Raw genomic sequence first — 14829 nt, forward strand, 5'->3', positions numbered from 1 at the left:
TGAGTCGACGGACTGGAAGCCAAAAGGTTAATTGCAGTGGTGCGGAGGACTGGAGCGAGTGAAAGCTGCGTGTATAAGTGAAGGAAAGGTGGTGACTTGACGATCGAGTCGAGGAGCACCAGGCGGTCTGCTGAATGCGCTTGATGGATTGACGACGTGACAGTCGGCGAGCACTGGCGATAGAGCAAGATGACCGGGTAGAAGGGGACAGCAGGATTCAGGGATGAACTATGCATAAGGCAAGGTAGCACGCAACTGTCGCAAGCCAGATGGCTGTCACAATAAAAGCGCCACACTGGTTCCCCTGGCTAGTGGACGCCAAGCTCGTTTGGTTGCACCACGGGGGTTTGAGCGACAATTGATCGATCGGTCGATTATTTTACGAGAGAAAAAGCGTGTCTATTGGCTGGCAAGCGGAACAGAGACCCGTCTTCTCATCGCGTTCCATTCACGACGGCCCAATGAGGCCTGCGTAGGTCTGTCAATGCTTCGTTGCTGATTATTTCTGTCACGAGCCCGTTGAGGCAGTGCTGGCGCCCAGGCCTTGCCAATGATTTCTCCTGAAACCCGTCGAATACCTCGAGCATCCCAATCGTCTTGGATTTCGCCAGCACCAGCTTGTCCAACTCTGCCATTACACGCGTCCGTCATGGCCACATTGCTGATCGCAATCTTCAAGGCTCGAGGTTGCTCAAACCCACGGCCATCGGACGCAGTCCCAGCGAGCATCAGGTTGCGCCGACTCACTCCCACGCGGTTCCCGGAGTGAGTCAATCCGAGTGTGGTGTTCAGGAATGCGCGCGTAGAATAACCTCCCGTGCGGGAAGGCAGCTTATGGATAACCTTGTTTCAACTCTTTTAGGAGGGGCTGGATGACCCGCCACCACCTCGTGTTGGCCGCGCGTACGAAATCATCGCCCATTCCTGTCGAGTCACGTAGGAATTCACCGCAAAAAGTCGCACATAGTCAGCATGTGGTCTTTCTGTGGCTAGCCTAGCCACAAAGCGCGGGCTATCCAGGTGTGGAAACCCATATCGGTGATGTTGACGACTTCGAGAGCGACGCTAGTGGCATCATGGCGGCTATCACTAGGACTCCAGAAGCATGCCACATGTGCGGCGTCATAAGAGCTGGAGTTTAACTCAAGAAGATCTCCATGTTCTTCTACACATTATCGCTGAAAGACACTACTGTCAGTGCTAGTTTCGGCGTCTGGTCGTGCTGACTACTAGCCGGCAAGTATAGTAAATGCTCCGGAATCACTAACACAGAGTAGCAGTCTTGTTTGAAGTGAACGCCACAATTACTACGTCCAAAGCATCTTACAGACGTACAACATGTGTGGAAGCCTCCAGTTGAGACGCCTCGTCATAACATATATACGTATGTGGATGAGCCTCTTCAGCACCAATGTTATGGACGAATAGGTTGTCGCTTGACGCTGAACTTGCTTCATGGCCCCTACGTAGTCTGGAGTTCGCCAGCGGCAAGACGAGCGTCTTGAATGGCGAGCTCGGCAGAGCTGGCTCGGCTCTGACCACTATGGTTGACCTGTGCGTTGTCGTCCACCTCCTCCGGAGATGGGAATGCTGAGACGGCCACTTAACAACAAATTGCCTGAGGCCTTTTCCCATCACAGTCTCGACCAAGACTGCAATTTCGATGTTGACACAGGTATCAGTCTGCAAAACCCAGTTCAGCAAAGCCTACGCTTTTCGACTTGAGTCCTTGGTCGCGGGATTCCACGATCCTTACCTATCTGCCAGAACACTGTTGATGCAGTGGCTGACTGGCAAGTAGGTAAGTTCCTTTCGCCTTCATATTTTCACAGCTGAACGTTGTGAGTCCAAAGCCCCAGCTCGCGGATGAATCTTGGCCATGATACAGAACCTTATTGCAAATCACAAGTTTAAAGATGATGAAAATGGGACATGCTTGATAGGGGCTCACCAGGGCATACACAGGAGGAACAACATGAAGTTGCAGCTACTGACTCCTTGCAGACACTGATATGTTTCTTTTTGAAGCCTTGACGTTGTGTTCGTCGTCGCGTAAACCCTCTGTGGATGATTCACTTCTTGTAACCATTTCTGAGCAAAGTCAATGTTCCGGTCGAGCTGCGACAAAGGGCGATAGATGTCAAAAAGATCTGTCGTGACTACGAGCGAATGAAGCTTCTCGATCTATCGATATAGTGGATAAACTTAGGATCTTCGCCTGCCTAACATTGCTTGGGAAACAGCTGCTGCAAACTGGAATGTGATACAAGTGTACAGAGCCTTGGAGTACCTGGTAGGTTTGAGTTCAAGTTGCCAATAGAACTGTAGGATGCTCAAGGAGACAACCATGGCCCGTCGAGTAGAAAGAATGAGAGTCTGAACGCGCCAAAGAAAACAAAGCTCCACAGCACAAAATACAACACAAGAAATCAAGAAGCGGAAGCATACGTCGAGGTATTCTACAAGCGGCGGCCCCAAAGCTGAGAGCTAGCCACACAGCAATGCAGTAGTTATACAAGTATAATGGATATTGTCATCACCTAACGACACTCGGCACAGGAAGCAGGGCGCACCACATGCCTAGGATTTTATTTTCTAGTCAACTTATAATGCCTCCAAGTTTCGCTTCTCCACAGCTTCTGCCCTCGCGCGTACTCCGGTTGGGCGCCGCCTTGTTGCAGCTTCAATAATGCGGTGTCTAGTGGCAACATGTTTGGGCTAAATCGCTGCGCCGTCGTAGAGTCGTCACGTCCGAAGAAGCGCGTGAGGGTTAAAATTGCCGTTCTGTGCGTCACAAGCTGCCGTGACGATGCATGTGGGAGCTAGGGTTGCCTCTAGTCGAGGAAGACGGTATTCTCCAAAAAGAAAAAAAAAGAAAAAGGTAATGGCATGTCCGACATATTCAACCGTGAGGGTGTGTAGAGGTCGATGCCCTTGGCAGACATCATTGGCAGGAACAGCTTAGTGCCACTTGGACCCTGACTCCACGCTAGACGTCCGAGTCGTGAGGTAGTCACCAGCCACACTTCCTGCCCCTCTGTGACCTCACAGTGGCTGATGCGGCTCACCGCTCACTCCGACCCACTGCCGGCCCTGCCATGCCAGTGCCTGCCAGATGAACGCCACTAGCCACATTTTGAAATTTTCTATCTGGCCCCATTTCATCAGCCCTCACCCGATCCTGGACCCTTTTTCTTCTCCTTACAAACCTCATCCACCCTTCAAAACATCATCTCCCCTCCCATATCTGCCACCCACAGGCATTCCTTCGTCTTTCCTTGTTTGTTTCTTTCCTTTGAAGATTTGTTTGTTCTTCGAGGGGAATTTGCAAGCTGCACTTAATCAACAACTGAAAGTCTATTGGAGTCTGCCCTCCTTGCCCTTCTCGCGCGACGACTTTCCCTGTTTCGACTCGATCCACGAGTTTACTCAAGTTCTTCACTCTCTTTTTCTCGCAAGAAAGAAGGGTGATACACGTTTCCTCGCTCGCCACACATTCTCGATCGACACGAAGAAACTACTCGACATCCACCCAACATGGCGGACCAACTTAACATGAACGGTCTGAACCTTGGCCCGGATGGCCAGCAGGGCGGCGCCCCCGGCGGTCGCTCTTACATCCCTCCTCACATGCGTAACCGCCCTGGAGGCGGTCCTCCCATGAACGGTCCCGGTCCGGGCGTTGGCCCTGCGGCTGGTGGTCCTCCCCCTGGTGGAGCTCCTCCTGGCGCTGGCGGCCCCCCTGCGAACGGCCTCAACAACAGCAACTGGGCTGAGTAAGTTTTGACACGCCGCTCAAATGCATATAACACGCTAACATCTTCACAGCCAGAACTACGGTGCCCGCCAGAACAACTGGGGCAACGCTGCCCAGGTGCCGACCTATAACAATGGTCCTCCTACTCGTCGCGGCGGCGGCGGCTTTTCCGGAGGTCGCGGAGGTGGCTACGGTGGTGGCTACGAGGGCCACGGCGGTGGCTCTGCTCGCGGCTCTGGCGATGGCCAGTGGCGGGACGGCAAGCACGTCCCTGGCCCTGCCAACCCCCGTCTCGAGCGTGAGCTTTTCGGCGTCGCCGATGACCCCACCAAGCAGCAGACCGGTATCAACTTTGAGAAGTACGACGACATTCCCGTCGAGGCCTCTGGCCGTGACCCGCCCGAGCCCGTCAACCAATTCTCGACTCCTCCCCTGGACGAGCACCTAGTCCGCAACATCGAGCTTGCGCACTACAAGGTGCCCACGCCCGTCCAGAAGTACTCCATTCCCATTGTCTCTGGTGGCCGCGACTTGATGGCTTGCGCCCAGACTGGTTCCGGAAAGACTGGTGGTTTCCTCTTCCCCATCCTGTCTCAGGCCTTCCTCAACGGCCCTTCGCCTCCTCCCCCTAGTGCGCAAGGCAGCTTTGGCCGTCAGCGCAAGGCTTTCCCCACCTCTCTGATTCTGGCTCCCACCCGTGAGTTGGTCTCGCAGATCTACGAAGAGTCCCGCAAGTTCGCCTACCGCTCTTGGGTCCGTCCGTGCGTCGTCTACGGTGGTGCGGACATTGGTTCTCAGCTGCGTCAGATCGAGCGCGGCTGCGATCTTCTGGTTGCCACCCCCGGTCGTCTCGTCGATCTCCTCGAGCGTGGCCGCATCTCCATGTGCAACATCAAGTACCTTGTCCTTGACGAGGCTGATCGCATGTTGGACATGGGTTTCGAGCCCCAGATTCGCCGCATTGTCGAGGGCGAGGACATGCCCACTGTCGCTGACCGCCAGACTCTCATGTTTTCGGCCACTTTCCCCCGCGACATCCAGATGCTCGCCAGGGACTTCTTGAAGGACTACGTCTTCCTGTCTGTTGGCCGTGTCGGCTCGACCTCTGAGAACATTACTCAACGCATCGAGTACGTGGAGGACGCTGACAAGCGCTCCGTCCTGCTCGACATTTTGCACACCCACGCCGGTGGCTTGACACTGATCTTCGTCGAGACGAAGCGCATGGCCGACACCCTGTCCGACTTTCTCATCAACCAGAACTTCCCCGCCACATCGATTCACGGTGATCGCACCCAGCGTGAGCGTGAGCGCGCTCTCGAGTTCTTCCGTAACGGCCGTTGCCCCATTATGGTCGCCACGGCTGTCGCCGCCCGTGGTCTCGATATCCCCAACGTCACCCACGTCGTCAACTATGATCTCCCCACTGATATTGACGACTACGTCCACCGCATCGGTCGTACCGGTCGTGCCGGAAACACTGGTATTGCCACTGCTTTCTTCAACCGTGGCAACCGCGGTGTTGTTCGTGAGCTCCTCGACCTGCTCAAGGAGGCCAACCAAGAGGTCCCTGCGTTCCTGGAGACCGTGGCCCGTGAGTCGTCCTTTGGCGGCGGCGGTCGTGGTGGTCGCTCTCGCGGCGGTGGTGGCCGCGGTGGTCCCACGCGCGATTTCCGTAAGGGCTTCGGCGGTGGTGGCTTTGGCGGCAACAGCGGTGGCAGTGGAGGCGGCTTCGGCGGTCCCCCTCAGTCCGGCGGCTATGGCGGCGGCGGCTTTGGTGGTCCACAGGGAGGTGCTCCTGCCTACGGCGGCGGTGGTGGTGGCTATGGCGGCGGCGGCGGCGGCGGCGGCTTCGGTGGTGGTGGTGCCTATGGCAACCCCGGCGGCCCTGGTGGCCAGTCTTGGTGGTAGATGCCACTCGAGATGGCGGCGCATCCAGAGCGTGCCCCTGATGCTGGCACGTTGATGCTCCCACGATCCGCCTTCTGAGCATCGAGATTTCCTTACTGTTGTCATTTCTCTGCTTTTTTGTTATTTTTTTGCGCACAGCACAGCACACTACTTTTGACGACACGGCAACCATGAGCATGACCTGAGGAGGCGACATTGATGCCTTTCCCCCTCCCAGCGCGGCATAGGCAGAATGCCAGCGCAGGGACACTCTGGGCATTTATGACGAAGCATCTGATAGATTGCGTTTGGTTTTGATTTCGGCATTCCTCCTCGATTGATACCCTTAGACCGAGACTAGGGGAGCTCGAGAAGAAGAACGAAAAAGCATACGATGACGACGACGATATTATCGGCAGCAACAGCAGGACATGGACACGGCGTTTTTCCGAGAGACACATCTCACGACGCCATCATGTTTCTGCCCGAGGGTCATTTGTCTTTTTTTCTCTCTCTTCTTTGCTCTTATTTCACGATAGAGGGTCATGAACATTGCCGTGCGGACATAGACAAAAGTGGGAATTTTTCTCAGATCATCCTCCCTTGCTTGAAGGACACGATGAGAAAGCTAGGAGGGATACTTGGTTGTCTCTTTTCACATACTAGAGCATATCGACAATCATGGAATCGATCAACGCCGTCCCGAAGACACACACAGAGATGGTATGGATAATGGGTTACCTGCTTTACGGCTTGACGAGGCATCGCTTGGGGCTAGATGAGTTGGGAACCGGCTGGGCAAGACGGCTAGGTCAGACTCGCAGCCTCGCGCGCGATGCAGGCAGCCTCGGAAAACGGGAACAGGCCCCGAAATGGAGGGATATGTCCCCATCTTACTGAAGACAGACATGCTCAAGAGCAGACTGAGGAGTTTCCGGACAAAAAAAAAGTTCATCAACGCGAGTCTTGATACATAGCTTGTGACCGTGCAATTGTGACCTTGCTGTGTAAATGTTGTAACTTCCATCATCGCGGATGCGATTAAGCTGCCACCTTTAGTAGATCTTTGGTAATCAATTAATCGTTTAGCACTCGTCAGGGCGGACTCGGTCACTCACCTCGGACAGCTGTCGCCGTCGGTGCATTTCGACGTGGCGGGGCAGCGGAACTGGAGCCTACGTTCGACAACCTCCTCACCCGGACCAAGTTGTATTCCAAGTTGAGACCTGCACGGACACAGTTTCTGTCTTTCTTGATTTACATTGATTCCTCTTCCAGCGTGCTTTTCGTTTCCTCCACCCACCGCCATGGGACTCTTCGACACCGTGGACGCTGGCATCACCAGCCTGGTCGGCCAGTGGGACCTCTACACCACGACCCTCGCGACCATCCTCGTCGTCCTCGTCTCGTACCGCGTCATCTCGAGCCGTGATCCCGATGTGCACCCGATGCTCTTGGCCCGCCAGGCCGTGCCCTCGACCGTGCGCAACGAGGGCGAGAGCGCCGTGTACCGCAGCCAGGCGGCGCCGCATGGCATGCCGCTCAACAGCGGGCTGAACGTCAAGGATCCTGGCGCGAGCAAGTGGTCGCGCGGAGGCGATGGAGATCTGCGGGACGTATGGAGGAAGGTCGTCGACGGTGGCGAGAATGGCGCCAAGGGAAGACTGCTGACGGTCCTCGGGTCGGAAAAGGTGATTGAGCACAAACTTGGTAGGTACAGAGAGCAAGCGACATCGCCGACGACAAGCTGGGCTAATAATCGGTGACAGAGGACATTACGAGACAAATCAACCTCATCGGCCAGCACTTTACCGAGAACAAGGCCGCCCGCGTGGCCGTATATCTCCCCAACTCGATCGAACTCCTGGCTACACTGTTCGCTGCTGCATTCTGCCCTAATGTCACGACCGTCCTTATTCCCTTTGATACCTCCGAAGAGAACCTCATTTCGATGCTGCGCCAGGCCGAGGTCGATACCGTCATCACCGCTTCCGGCTCGTTTCCATTGGACAATGTCACCAAGTCGTATCCTGCACTTCGACAGCTGATCTGGGTCGTCGATGAGGGCAGCAAGCATCTAGACTGGAACGAAGTCCCCGAAGGAGTCGGCAGTGCAGTCAACGTGGCCACATGGCAGGACATTATTCACGATGCTCCTGCTGCGGCAGGGACGGAACTACCAGCAACAGACGCGACGACTACGCTAGGCGACATTATCACATTCTGGCAGAGCAACTCGGCGAGCCAGGCCCAGATGACCAGATTCACGCAAGCGAACATTGTGGCCGGTGTGGCTGCACAGCTGGCTGCTCTACCACACAGGGAGCGTCTCAACGCGGCGGACCTATTTCTGCCCGCCGACTCCATGGTCCACAGCCACACTCTGGTCGTCACGCTGGCCGCGCTGTACTCGAATGCCTCGGTAGCCTTCAACTCGGTGGCCGAGCAGTCCTCGGACCTAGCCCTCGCCACGCAAGGCATAGCACCCACCATCCTCGTGGCCAGCCCCGAGACGCTGCTCAGGACGCACGGAGAGAGCGCAAGGAAGCTCACATCCGCGCTTGCGAGCGCATCGCACGCGCTGTCTACACGTTCCCTGACACAGGAGGGCATCTTCAACACATCGAACCTCTTGTCGCCATTCTCCTCGGGCGCCAGGCCCGCGATTGGCACGACGCCCGGCAAGCTGCGTCTTGTGTACGTTGCGGAAAGGGCGGGGGCCAACACGCCCGCGCTGTCGTCCAGGGTTGTCTCTGACCTTCGCATCTTCACCGGTGCGCGGGTGATCTACGCCCTGACGGCGGCGCCGGTGGCGGGCTCTGTCAGCCAGACAGCCTTCTTCGACTACCGCCTGGACGCCGGACATGGCAAGGCGCACTTTGGCGGGCCTGTCACGAGCGTGGAGGTTTGGCTGAAGGATACGGGTGTCAACAAGACGACGGATGACAAGGTGGAAGGCGAGGTCAGTGATTTGTCCTTGTATTGGCGATCTGCGGAAGCCATGCTAACAGTGATAGATCAACGTGCGCGGACCGAGTGTCGCAGGCGGGGAGGCAAGCTTGGGTGTTGTTGGGCGAATCAACGAGGACCACACTGTGGCCTACGCGTGATCTTCTCCCTCACGCCGTGGTGAAAGTCAACATTGATGAGGATCGTGTCGTCGGAGGCGGGGTGCGCGCGCGCACGTAGAATCAGAGCGCATCTATCAGCCGAGGGCGCGAACCCCTGCCTGGCCAGACACCTGAAGGGAACTAAAGTATTACGTAGGGTCGGCTGCTGCTCACATACGATTCGATGGATGTTGTAGAGACAATTGACAATGACACGTTCGATAGAGTTTGGGTCAATTTCCTCGACGCAGAGGCGCCTCGCTAGAGATATCGCGAGGGCCCAAATCCAGGGATCTGGGATGGATCATGGACCCATGTCATTCGACCTCGACCCGGTGAGATGGGTGAACCCCGCCGAATGCCGGCACTATCTTGAAGAGCCTTTTTTGTTTCTGTTGTTGACTACGTGGTACTGATCAATCATAGCAGCTGGATCGCGGCGCGTCGGCGCCAACGTATGCTGTACGACAGTAAGCTAAGAGTCCCCGACACGCCTTTCTTTCTTGGAACGGTGTCAAGGACGCCGAGGATCCGTTAGGGTGTGGTAGTGCTGGTGGTGCTGGTGGTGGGAGGCATCCCGGTTGCCGTAAGATGACTTCATGTTGGCCAATTTTCATTCAACCAAGTCCTCCTCGTGGTGGTGCCTATTCCCGCTCACCCGCTGCTAATCGCCTACCTTATTCTACTTGGACTTTCCCCAAGCTGGCGAGCAAATGCAGCTCCAGCCTCTCTTTGCCTGGTTTCGTCTCCTTCATCACCTAGCCTTGACTGTCGCGTGCGTGACCCTGCGCGAACGGACCGCACCCATCTTCCCTTGATTACCCTATACCTTCTTTTCACCCACTCCAGCCATCACACACACGCAGCAGAAGCGAGCATGAGTCGACGGTAATACGATGAAGTCCTTCAAGAAGCTGCTCAATCGACGGCACAATCCTCCCTCCTACATTGATTATGCTTCCTCTCTACCTCCAGCCGTCGAGGCCCCAACGCGGCACCAACTCTCCTCCTCGCGGCTTTTACACCATATAGCGCCCACCCCACCAGCCGCGACCAGATTTGTGGCCGATGAGGTTCCGGAGCTCATGTGCGCCCAATGCGCTGGCAAGGACTTTGCCTCCGTCTTCGCCTGGAAGGAGGGCGTGAGGGAATGGGTGAGCGTGGGCCACGTGCTGGACTACACGGACGAGCCGTCCTGTCCGTACTGCCTCTTCTTCCGCGCCTACCTGGCCGTGGCGCCGCAGAGTCACAGCGGCAAGTTCAGTCCGTATCTGAGGATACGACTGGCCTGGGAGAGATTTGGGATACCAGAGAGTCATCCGCTGGGCAGGGCCGTGGTGATGGATGTGCTGGGGAGGAACAAGGCATTGCCGTGGGGCCACATTATCCTCGCGGCGGAGGACCAGACGCCGCAGGCATATCTGGCTGACGAGAAGAAGATTGGTGGAAGGCTCGTCGAGGGGGTTGCGGACGTTGAGCTGGTCAAGACGTGGATGGGGTACTGCGTGGACAAACACGAGTGCAAGAATCCGACAAGGAGGATGACGGTGAAGCTTGTGGATGTGAAGGAGAAGGCTCTCCAAGAGTTCGAAGGGGACGAGATACCAGAATATGTGGCTGTGAGCTACGTACACGACGAGGCGACTCAAGCCACACAGACGCTGAGCGACGACATGCCCAGGATATTCGAAGATGCAATGTCCTTCACCGAACAACTAGGGTATCGATACGTCTACATTCATCCCTACTGTCGCTCCGAAGGCGTGGGAGGTATCTTCTCGTCAGCAACCCTGACACTCATCTTCACGACGCCGACATCTCCCATATCGACACCGCGAACGCCGCAACTATCCCTCCAGTGCGACGCTAGGCTCTACCTGACGTCGCTTCTGCGGCCAGACCTCGAAGTGGCATCTTCACCCTGGTGCCGACAAGGGTCTACGTTCCAGGAAGGCCTGCTGAGTACGCGGAAGGTCGTTTTCACGAGCAGCCAGGTCTACTGGCAGTGCGCCGAAATGTGTCTTTGCGAGAGCATGTGCGTGCCGCTGCAACACACGGCAGGCCTGAACCTCGGACGCGTATTTCCCGAAGGAGGCGCGCATGGCAACGCGGCAGAATATAAGAGGACAGTCCGAGAGTACCTGGCAAAGGACTTTGCAAAGCCAGAGGAAAAGGTCCAGGACTTCTGGGGGGTGGCAGAGCACTACTTCAAGCGCCCGAGCGGAATCGACCATCTCGTGGGCCTGCCGCTTTTTGCTAGAGGGAGTCTTGACGCAGGCGAAGCGGACGCACGGAGTGATAGGCTGGCGTTTGGTCTATCGTGGGCGCCTGTGCGGTCACAGACCGGGACACCAGCCGAAGGGTATGTGCTCGACGCCGCAAGGCAGTGTCCTTCGTGGACATGGCTTGCCTGGAGACCTACCACGGGCGGGGGCTTCACATTCCCATCGGACGAGGACGCGGTGGTCTACAGCGCATCGCCCAAAATGGAGTTTTCGCTGGGTCTGCAGGACGGTGCTGTCGTACCGTGGGATCTGGCGGCGGAGGACACGTCAGAGTTGAAACTCGACTTTCTCCGGCTCAAGACATATTCGTTCGGCCTGAATGTGAAGAAGGAGGGGGACACCAGCGCCATTACGGGCATCCATCTGGCACGTACGCAGAGAGATCTGGTCAAGAGCTGGGTCAAGGCGGAGGGCGAGTGGGAGCTGATGGGGGTGGTGCTTCTGGCGAAGAAGTGGAGGGAGGCTGGCGACAAGGAGGCCGTCTGCCTCGTGCTGGGGCCGAGTGATCTCACGGATGCCCAGGATGATGCAGTGGATGGGGGAGAAGTGCCGGTAGATAGAGAAGCAGCGGCAGCAGGGAAGAACTGGACACGGCTGGGCGTCATGTTACTGTCTTTCCTTGACTTTACGCCGCTGGATGACGAGACGGCCGTGCTGGAGGGAATGGCCCTCGACGGGGGCGACAGGGGGGATGTGAGCGTTTCCGTCAAGGAGGTGGATGTTTACTAGTCATCGAGATACCCTTCACTTCAGCGAAATATGAGACACTGACACACAACCATCAAGTGCTTAAACGACCCAGCAACCAAAGAAGGGGTATCATCATTATATTGGCCTTCTCAGTCCACCGCGGGGCTCTGCATCTCGCTCTCCATGTCGAGGATCATCCGCTTGGTCAGGTCGTCCTGCACCCAGCTGACCACCCGCTCACCGACGTCGCCCACCAGGCGGTCGTAGTGCACGCCCGGGAAGAACAGCCCGCAGTGGGCGCCGACCTCGTCCACGCCGTCCATGTAAATGTCCACCCACGTGGGATCGGGCTGCCCATTGTGCGCCTTGGGGAGGGTGCAGAACTTCTTGGACTTCTTGGGCTTGGCGGCCTCGGCAGCTTCTGCATCCTTGACGACGGACTCTGTCGAGGCGGACGCCGAAGCCGACATATCTCCAGTCGGGGCTGAAGCAGAGGCAGCAGCAGAAGGTTGCTCTGTTGAAGCTCGTTGGAGGGCCGCTGCGTCGGCAGCCTGGGATTTGGCTTTAGCAACCTCGGCGGCAGCCGCCTTGGCGTCTTCCTTCTTCTGGCGCTCAGCATCCTTCTCGGCCTTCTTGCGTCGCTTCTCGAGAATGCTGTTCCTCTCCCGGATGGCCTTGTTACGGTCCTTGACCGCCGTGGCATAGTTCTTCTGCACCCTCTTGAACTCCCGCTCGGCCTGCTTTCGAGCGTCCTTGTCCGTGTACTGCTCAAAGTCGGGTGCCTCTGGTTTCTCGGGGACGGGGGGAATAGGCGCCAGATCGAGGTGCTTGTCGCGCTCGGTGGCATTGTCGTCTTCCATGGGAACCGGATCGAGATCCTGCAGAGACATGGACTCCATGTCTGTCTGCAGGGACGCAGTCTCGCCATCGTCGCCCCGAGAGTGCTTAGAGGTGCTATGTCGGGAAGAAAGTGAGGACATGTCGGCTGCCTCTTCCACATCACTTTGGTCCTTGGTGGTAAAGCTCACGTTCGACACGGACGTGCGCGTGTCCTGCAGGCTCCAGGAGTCGTCGCCCGTCGATGTCACGGGTGTGAGGGTGTCGGCTGGTGTCTCTGAGCCCGGCGTCTTGGGCTCCTTCTTGCGTCCGCTCGATAGAGTATAATAGTTCACAAAACGCACCCTCGCCTTGCTGGAATGCCCCTGTCGTCTTTGCAGCTCCAGCTCGTCGACATCCTCGAGCTCTCGCAGCCGATTGTAGCGCTGGCGCAACGCTGGGTAGTCGGCCAAGCAGCCGCCATACTCGAGATGAGAGAGGACATGTTTCGCTGTGGCGTTGACGATGCCTTCTGATCGGTGTTTCTTGGCAAAATTCATCAGCCTTTTCACAAAGGGGGCCTCCTTGAAGGGATTATCGTTCCAGAATGGCTGGTTGAAGAATGGGTCCGTTGGCTGGCGGTCTGGGGGCATGTCGTACGGCGAGGCTGCCTGGGCTTGAAGGTCCGTGTTGCTTGAGCTTGCCTCTCCATTTTCCGCCGGCTGCTCGGGCGACGACTGGAAGAGACTGGATATTCCTGACACGACGATGCCGGGGTGCAACCCCAGGAAGGGAGAGTCCAGCGAGATTGTGCCCAGTATCCGGTGCATGTATGGATGCTGACCGCCATATGGGCTATTGTTGGGCATAAGCACAATGTCGGCCGCCAAGATACCACCCATCGAGTGACCGACGAGGATGACGTCGGTATCTGGCCCTTCATGGGGCCGAAGCCAGGTGCTGAAGTTGTCTCTCGCGACCTCCAAGGCACGGTACGTTTTGTACCGCGGGTAGATCTTGGAGTGAATCACATGGGATTCGGACAGGGCTGATCGGAGGTAGGTGTGGACATGATAGGGGAACGACCTGAACGACTGATCATTGCCGTAGAATCCATGGATGTAGATGAGGAGCAGCGTCCGTCGACGTCGGCCTTGCCCATCGTCAGCGACAGAGGGCGCGAGGGACTGCGAGGATGAGTGGCGCGGATCGGGCACTAGCATGTCGGATCCCTTTCCCAGCGAGGTGGCCGTCGGGATGACATGGCTGTCTTTGGCAGCCATGTTGTGAGCCTGCGAGGCCAGGCTGAGACAAGGGCGAGTCGAGATTACCGGCGCTGCTGCGCTGCTGCGGGGGAGGTCGAGGTTGGATTTGAAGGAGGCGACGCTCGTCGAGGGGTTGAGCTGTTGTTAGACTGAGAGTAAGGTGCGGTAGCTTAGCTGCTGATCCAGAGGTTGTCTTGGATGGATTCAGGGACTTGGACACGTGGGGGCGGGGCAGCGGGGGTATGTCTGAGTTACGTAGGTACGTGGAACGAAAGTCGTCTGCTTTCAACGTTGCAAAGATCCAGAAAGAGATCGACATGCGCTGGATACTGTCGTAGTATACATGTACATTGACGTACCGGTGTGTGATCTTTGGTGTTTTCCCTGTGGCCCGGACGTTTACTCTCACTGACCCCAGATAGGACCGTTGTCTGATAACCTTCACCCATACACTGCTAACAGGATTCGACACGCTTATATCTGCTCACACATTGCAAGTCCGGCATTTTCTTTAGCACACAAGAGCTTGAGGGCTCAGAGCAATTGTGAGTACCTGTGGGGCAATTATGGTTGGTTCCTGGGCCGTTTTCTGGAAGGAATGTCGAAGGTTGAACTGCTAGCGGGTAAGCTAAAAGGCACGGCGATGATCAAACCCAGCCACACATGACATGCGTAACTTCCAACTCCAGTCCGTGCGTGTATCCGTGCACCAACTTCTCTCCCGAGTAACGCACTATTTTTTCGCAGGTTTTGTCTCGTACTGGTGGAACTCAATGGTTCAAGTGGATGCATCACGCACTTGGACTTGCGTGACTGCGCGACTGCGTCCCCAATTGTCCGCGCGTTGTCGAGGCTGTGTCGCTGGACGTGTCAGGTGCAACAGCAACGCCGACGATGGTTTGACACTCGAGTTCAGAATTGCGGATGCATACGAGTCACAAGAAAGCCAAGGGTCTAATTATCTGACGCAGTGACGCGTTGGCAATTTGACAGGCTCCTCTCCGTAGATGTGACGC

General features: G+C 56.7%; 4 protein-coding genes across 4 annotated transcripts; 3 read left to right on the forward strand and 1 right to left on the reverse strand.

Moving 5' to 3' along the window:
- The first annotated feature begins 3170 nt into the window (after positions 1-3170).
- F5Z01DRAFT_653110 (ATP-dependent RNA helicase ded1) lies at positions 3171-5679 on the forward strand. Its single transcript, XM_046263341.1, has 2 exons — positions 3171-3776; positions 3829-5679. The coding sequence occupies exons 1-2, from the start codon at positions 3538-3540 to the stop codon at positions 5666-5668; spliced, it is 2079 nt and encodes a 692-aa protein (XP_046119368.1). The 5' UTR covers positions 3171-3537; the 3' UTR covers positions 5669-5679.
- Positions 5680-6653: 974 nt separating this feature from the next.
- F5Z01DRAFT_54280 (uncharacterized protein) lies at positions 6654-8862 on the forward strand. The gene is made up of 3 exons (XM_046260542.1): positions 6654-7357; positions 7417-8609; positions 8665-8862. Exons 1-3 carry the CDS (start codon positions 6955-6957, stop codon positions 8755-8757), a joined length of 1689 nt encoding a protein of 562 aa, XP_046119369.1. The 5' UTR covers positions 6654-6954; the 3' UTR covers positions 8758-8862.
- A 980-nt stretch (positions 8863-9842) lies between these two features.
- F5Z01DRAFT_635718 (uncharacterized protein) lies at positions 9843-11771 on the forward strand (the record flags this gene model as incomplete). Its single annotated transcript, XM_046262169.1, has 1 exon — positions 9843-11771. One exon carries the CDS (start codon positions 9843-9845, stop codon positions 11769-11771), a length of 1929 nt encoding a protein of 642 aa, XP_046119370.1.
- Positions 11772-11812: 41 nt separating this feature from the next.
- Positions 11813-14104, reverse strand: F5Z01DRAFT_54273 (uncharacterized protein). The gene has a single exon (XM_046260541.1). The coding sequence runs from the start codon at positions 13829-13831 to the stop codon at positions 11882-11884; it is 1950 nt and encodes a 649-aa protein (XP_046119371.1). The 5' UTR covers positions 13832-14104; the 3' UTR covers positions 11813-11881.
- Positions 14105-14829: the final 725 nt, after the last annotated feature.

The sequence above is a fragment of the Emericellopsis atlantica genome (genome assembly GCF_019669845.1).
Source record: "Emericellopsis atlantica unplaced genomic scaffold F5Z01scaffold_10, whole genome shotgun sequence".
In the NCBI taxonomy this organism is placed as follows: domain Eukaryota; kingdom Fungi; phylum Ascomycota; class Sordariomycetes; order Hypocreales; family Bionectriaceae; genus Emericellopsis; species Emericellopsis atlantica.